The 6,007-nt window shown below is 38.3% G+C and overlaps 1 protein-coding gene across 1 annotated transcript; it reads left to right on the top strand.

Annotated features, from left to right (window-relative positions):
* The first annotated feature begins 290 nt into the window (after window positions 1-290).
* LOC143582246 (bidirectional sugar transporter SWEET9-like) lies at window positions 291-1,733 on the top strand. The gene is made up of 5 exons (XM_077064857.1): window positions 291-367; window positions 477-687; window positions 783-944; window positions 1,078-1,197; window positions 1,291-1,733. Exons 1-5 carry the CDS (start codon window positions 291-293, stop codon window positions 1,612-1,614), a joined length of 894 nt encoding a protein of 297 aa, XP_076920972.1. The 3' UTR covers window positions 1,615-1,733.
* Window positions 1,734-6,007: the final 4,274 nt, after the last annotated feature.

Genomic DNA, 6,007 nt, shown 5'->3' with positions numbered 1-6,007 from the left:
GACATTGGCTCACCTCACTGCCTTCTTGGTATACTACTGTATGTCTTTCTCCTTCCCTTGCAACATCATTTTTTCATAGACACGACTTGAAAACTGATATGCGACTGCATATTCAGTCGCATATAGTCATTTGAACCGTCACAACGTTTTGTAACTGAACTTAAGCAATGGTAAAATTGGCGACCAAATCATTGACAGTCGCTAACTTTGCAACCAACTGATTTCGTTTAATAAATATATGAAGCTTTTTCGGTCACAAATGCACTGTTTTTTAGTAGTAATTAAGATGCATGATATTAGAGTTAACATTTTGCTTCACAAAATTTTCAGGCAATATCGTCTCGTTTATGGTATTTCTTGCACCAATGTAAGTCTAGCTCTTATATATAATTATTGTATTCTCTATTCATGATATAGTTGAGGCCTCAGTATAGTAATTACCTAACCACGCAACACAATGTAACATATAAATGCAGACCAACGTTTTATAAAGTTTACAAAAAGAAATCAACAGAAGGATTTCAGTCAGCGCCTTATGTTGTGGGCTTATTCAGCGCGATGCTTTGGATATATTATGCATTTCTCAAGAGCAATGTCTTGCTTCTCATTACCATTAACTCAGTTGGTTGCTTCATCGAAACCTTGTACATTTGTTTCTTTCTTTTCTACGCGCCAAAGAAAGCTCGGGTATATATACTAATCTTTATTTTGGAATGAAATTTCATGATCATATATACTTATCAATAAAGAAATTAGAACTAACCAAAATCTTGGTTATGCAGATGGAGAGTTTGAAGATCATTGTGTTGCTAATAGTTGTTGGTTTCGGATTGATTGTTGTCTTAACTCAATTCCTTGCTAGTGGAGTTGCCCGCGGCGTGATAGTTGGATGGATTTGTCTTGTGTTCTCTTTATGTGTTTTTGTAGCACCTTTGGGAGTTTTGGTAAGTATTCATGCATAAAGGCAGATATTAACATTGTGGCACACCAAAAAGTTACTAGTATTTCACATTGTTATATTCGTTGATATGTATGTGTACCACTTTTATATTTATACTTATTCACTTTATTTTGCAGCGACAAGTGATTAAAACAAAAAGTGTAGAATACATGCCAATTCTATTATCGGCAGCTCTTACCCTCAGTGCGGTTATGTGGTTCTTTTATGGTCTGCTTCTTGGTGACTTCAACATTGCGGTATGAAAATTTCTAACCTTTTATATTCTTTTTTATAATTTCTAACGCATTTCTCAGTTTCTTATTTGTATTAAGAGTCAATTATTGTTCCAGATTCCAAATGTACTTGGATTCAGCTTTGGTATAATTCAAATGGTACCATACTTCATGTACAAGAACAAGAAGCCAATTGCTAACGAGAAAATATCGGAATTTGAAGCCAAAAAATTTCCAATCAAAGAAATTGAAGAGAAAACGATCCCAGAAATAAAAGACCACAAAACAATAGATGTTGTGAAGCTAAACGCGTTGATGTGTTCTGATGTTCTTTCAGGGGTGGCCAAACTCAATGAAAACGGACATGATGCCGGTCATGTATCCATTGAACCTCAACCATGCCCAAATGTGCCAAATCATGTCATTGAAGTCGCAGCATGAGATTGATGTGTACATACTTCATTTCTACTTGGTAAAATCAATAAGTAGATGAGTGTTGATCTTGCATATTTTTAATGTCCATTCCAAGTATTTGTATTTTTCGTTAATGAACTTAATGATCATCAGTATAAACATGTCTAAGTTTATACTTCAAATTCATGCATGCATAATATCACTATTATTATTATTATTTATTTATTTATTTTCTAAATCTCATAATTGGAATTTGGACAGCCTAAAATTTTATTGTAAACCAGATAAACAAGCTAAATTGTCAATGAACACGTCAAGAATTTTGTATGATGGTGTGGTTTAGCGACGCATGACATGCATACTGTAACATCCCGAAATTTCCAAAATAATATTAATTGTATTACTTAATAATAGAGGGAAAGTTTACTCGGGTTATCGGGAAATAAATAAATAGAGTAGGAGTTGGTATGGGTCGGGCTAGTATTGGGTAATGGATATGGGTTATGGACTTGGGTTATGAAAGAAGGAAGGAGAGTCCATGGGCTTAAGCCCATGATCCCTAAATATAAATACCATTAATCACCATTTAATCCTCATTCTCACATATTCCATACACCACCAAAACAACACCATCTTATAACCCGAACCAAGATCCGAAGGCGAAAACCCGAGCTTGTTGGTGCTGGAACGTCGTGACGGACCAAAACAACATCAAGGCTTAACCGGGTTCGTAGTTCGACTCGTTCAAGGTACGTTTATAGTTAGAAATCGTTCGTATAGGTTCGGTTTGATTTGAGAAATCATAGATCTGTGTTAGTTTGTTATAAACGAACCTAAAACAACAAATATTACTGGAATTTATTAGCATTTGATAGGTTAATTGTTAACCTAAAAGAACCCGTAACCTATATGCCTAAATCGCACCCCTTAAACATCGATGTTAGGCCGATTTGATGGTTGGGGTTTGTAGGCGCTGGTCAGACGATTACGTGGATACCTAAATCGAGTTATTTGGTTAAGAAACGAAGATGATTAAGGACGAACAGTAGCTGCAGCCGACAACTTCGCCTGCAAGCTAAGTTCGCCTGATGACAACTTCGCCTAAAAGCTAAGTTCGCCTGATGACAACTTCGCCTAAAAGCTAAGTTCGCCTGATGACAACTTCGCCTAAAAGCTAAGTTCGCCTAAGGGTTAACTTCGCCTAAAGCTAAGTTCGCCTAAGGGTTAACTTCGCCTAAAGCTAAATTCGCCTAAGGTTTAACTTCGCCTAAAGCTAAGTTCGCCTAAGGTTTAACTTCGCCTAAAGCTAAGTTCGCCTAAGGTTTAACTTCGCCTAAAGTCGAGTTCGATTAGAAAATAAATTATAAACGATAAGTAAAAGTAAGCTAATACTAGGCCGCCAGATTAGATCAGGCGAGTATTGATACGTGTAACTTATACAGTCAGCCGAGCTCAGTTAAAGAAGGGATTTACAACTATCGGAGGAAGAGGCAGAGTTCAGGTGAGTTTCTAGCCCCATTTCCTTGTTATGTTTTCGGGGCTGTGTGCATACTCGATGTGAAGTGTGAATACACTTACCTTAAGTGGTAAGTGTATGCTATAGATGTTATACGAGGTAGCTATTATATAATACTTGTTGGTGCGTGAACGATCTTCGGATATTGCACGCATCGCCAAGGACAGTGATTGCCAAGTGGTTATTAGTGTGTATGTATGCTATGATGTGACTTGCTTATTATGTAAATGATATGAAGCATGTTGTAGATAAGTAGAGGTAGAGCGTGTTAGAAGTGGCAAGGATGTAGTAAGAGTGATAGTGGCATGACGATAGTACGTGGTAGGGTAAGCCTATACGTGACTACGTCATTAAAGTGGCAAAGTGGCATAACGTTAAACGTTATTAAAGTGGCAAAGTGGCATAACGTTATACGTTATTAAAGTGGCAAAGTGGTAAGGTGGTAGGTGTAAATAAGAGGCTAAGTTGTAAGGTAAGCAGGTTAGATAGTGGACTACGTGTCTTCGGATACGTATATGATGCATGTAGTGGTTGTATGATAAGTTGCTTGATTAACTAGAACTCACTCAGCGTAGCTGACTTTTAGTATGCACGCAGGTGAGTAGGAGGAGGCATCTCGCTTGAGGAGACACGTGGCACTGAATAAGAGGCTGGCATCGGAAGACTCAAGATGTTTAAGTTTAATGTTTCGTTTATTTTGAAAGGCAAAATGATGTTTTAAGACAAGACGTGTTTTGATATGAAATGTTTTAAGAAAGTTTTTATATTCCGCAAAAGTTTTAAAGAACTCTGATTTGTAAGAACTGTGTTTATGAGTAAATCCGACGCGAAAGTAGGGCTACCGGGTTCGGGGCCTTGAAGAACTCTGATACCAACTTGTAAGGCCCCGAACCCGGTAGCCCTACTTTCGCGTCGGATTTACTCATAAACACAGTTCTTACAAATCAGAGTTCTTTAAAACTTTTGCGGAATATAAAAACTTTCTTAAAACATTTCATATCAAAACACGTCTTGTCTTAAAACATCATTTTGTCTTTCAAAATAAACGAAACATTAAACTTAAACATCTTGAGTCTTCCGATGCCAGCCTCTTATTCAGTGCCACGTGTCTCCTCAAGCGAGATGCCTCCTCCTACTCACCTGCGTGCATACTAAAAGTCAGCTACGCTGAGTGAGTTCTAGTTAATCAAGCAACTTATCATACAACCACTACATGCATCATATACGTATCCGAAGACACGTAGTCCACTATCTAACCTGCTTACCTTACCACTTAGCCTCTTATTTACACCTACCACCTTACCACTTTGCCACTTTAATAACGTATAACGTTATGCCACTTTGCCACTATAATAACGTTTAACGTTATGCCACTTTGCCACTTTAATGACGTAGTCACGTATAGGCTTACCCTACCACGTACTATCGTCATGCCACTATCACTCTTACTACACCCTTGCCACTTCTAACACGCTCTACCTCTACTTATCTACAACATGCTTCATATCATTTACATAATAAGCAAGTCACATCATAGCATACATACACACTAATAACCACTTGGCAATCACTGTCCTTGGCGATGCGTGCAATATCCGAAGATCGTTCACGCACCAACAAGTATTATATAATAGCTACCTCGTATAACATCTATAGCATACACTTACCACTTAAGGTAAGTGTATTCACACTTCACATCGAGTATGCACACAGCCCCGAAAACATAACAAGGAAATGGGGCTAGAAACTCACCTGAACTCTGCCTCTTCCTCCGATAGTTGTAAATCCCTTCTTTAACTGAGCTCGGCTGACTGTATAAGTTACACGTATCAATACTCGCCTGATCTAATCTGGCGGCCTAGTATTAGCTTACTTTTACTTATCGTTTATAATTTATTTTCTAATCGAACTCGACTTTAGGCGAAGTTAAACCTTAGGCGAACTTAGCTTTAGGCGAAGTTAAACCTTAGGCGAACTTAGCTTTAGGCGAAGTTAAACCTTAGGCGAATTTAGCTTTAGGCGAAGTTAACCCTTAGGCGAACTTAGCTTTAGGCGAAGTTAACCCTTAGGCGAACTTAGCTTTTAGGCGAAGTTGTCATCAGGCGAACTTAGCTTTTAGGCGAAGTTGTCATCAGGCGAACTTAGCTTGCAGGCGAAGTTCATCAGGCGAACTTAGCTTGCAGGCGAAGTTGTCGGCTGCAGCTACTGTTCGTCCTTAATCATCTTCGTTTCTTAACCAAATAACTCGATTTAGGTATCCACGTAATCGTCTGACCAGCGCCTACAAACCCCAACCATCAAATCGGCCTAACATCGATGTTTAAGGGGTGAGATTTAGGCATATAGGTTACGGGTTCTTTTAGGTTAACAATTAACCTATCAAATGCTAATCAATTCCAGTAATATTTGTTGTTTTAGGTTCGTTTATAACAAACTAACACAGATCTATGATTTCCCAAATCAAACCGAACCTATACGAACGATTTCTAACTATAAACGTACCTTGAACGAGTCAAACTACGAACCCGGTTAAGCCTTGATGTTGTTTTGGTCCGTCACGACGTTCCAGCACCAACAAGCTCGGGTTTTCGCCTTCGGATCTTGGTTCGGGTTATAAGATGGTGTTGTTTTGGTGGTGTATGGAATATGTGAGAATGAGGATTAAATGGTGATTAATGGTATTTATATTTAGGGATCATGGGCTTAAGCCCATGGACTCTCCTTCCTTCTTTCATAACCCAAGTCCATAACCCATATCCATTACCCAACACTAGCCCGACCCATACCAACTCCTACTCTGTTTATTTATTTCCCGATAACCCGAGTAAACTTTCCCTCTATTATTAAGTAATACAATTAATATTATTTTGGAAATTTCGGGATGTTACACATACGTTATACATG

Source organism: Bidens hawaiensis, unplaced genomic scaffold (genome assembly GCF_021521415.1).
Source record: "Bidens hawaiensis isolate Kalapana, Puna unplaced genomic scaffold, B.hawaiensis_p1.1 tig00031508_1, whole genome shotgun sequence".
Lineage (NCBI taxonomy): Eukaryota > Viridiplantae > Streptophyta > Magnoliopsida > Asterales > Asteraceae > Bidens > Bidens hawaiensis.
The sequence above is the reverse complement of the archived record's forward strand: the minus strand, read 5'-3'. Positions and strand labels throughout refer to the sequence as shown.

Bases quoted from the DNA above. Each gene is read 5' to 3' on its own strand.
- LOC143582246 (XM_077064857.1), top strand. From the start codon at position 291: ATGATATTAGAGTTAACATTTTGCTTCACAAAATTTTCAGGCAATATC. The intron at 688-782 runs GTATATATACTA...TTGGTTATGCAG, and splicing joins ACGCGCCAAAGAAAGCTCGG to ATGGAGAGTTTGAAGATCAT. The intron at 945-1,077 runs GTAAGTATTCAT...TTTATTTTGCAG, and splicing joins TAGCACCTTTGGGAGTTTTG to CGACAAGTGATTAAAACAAA.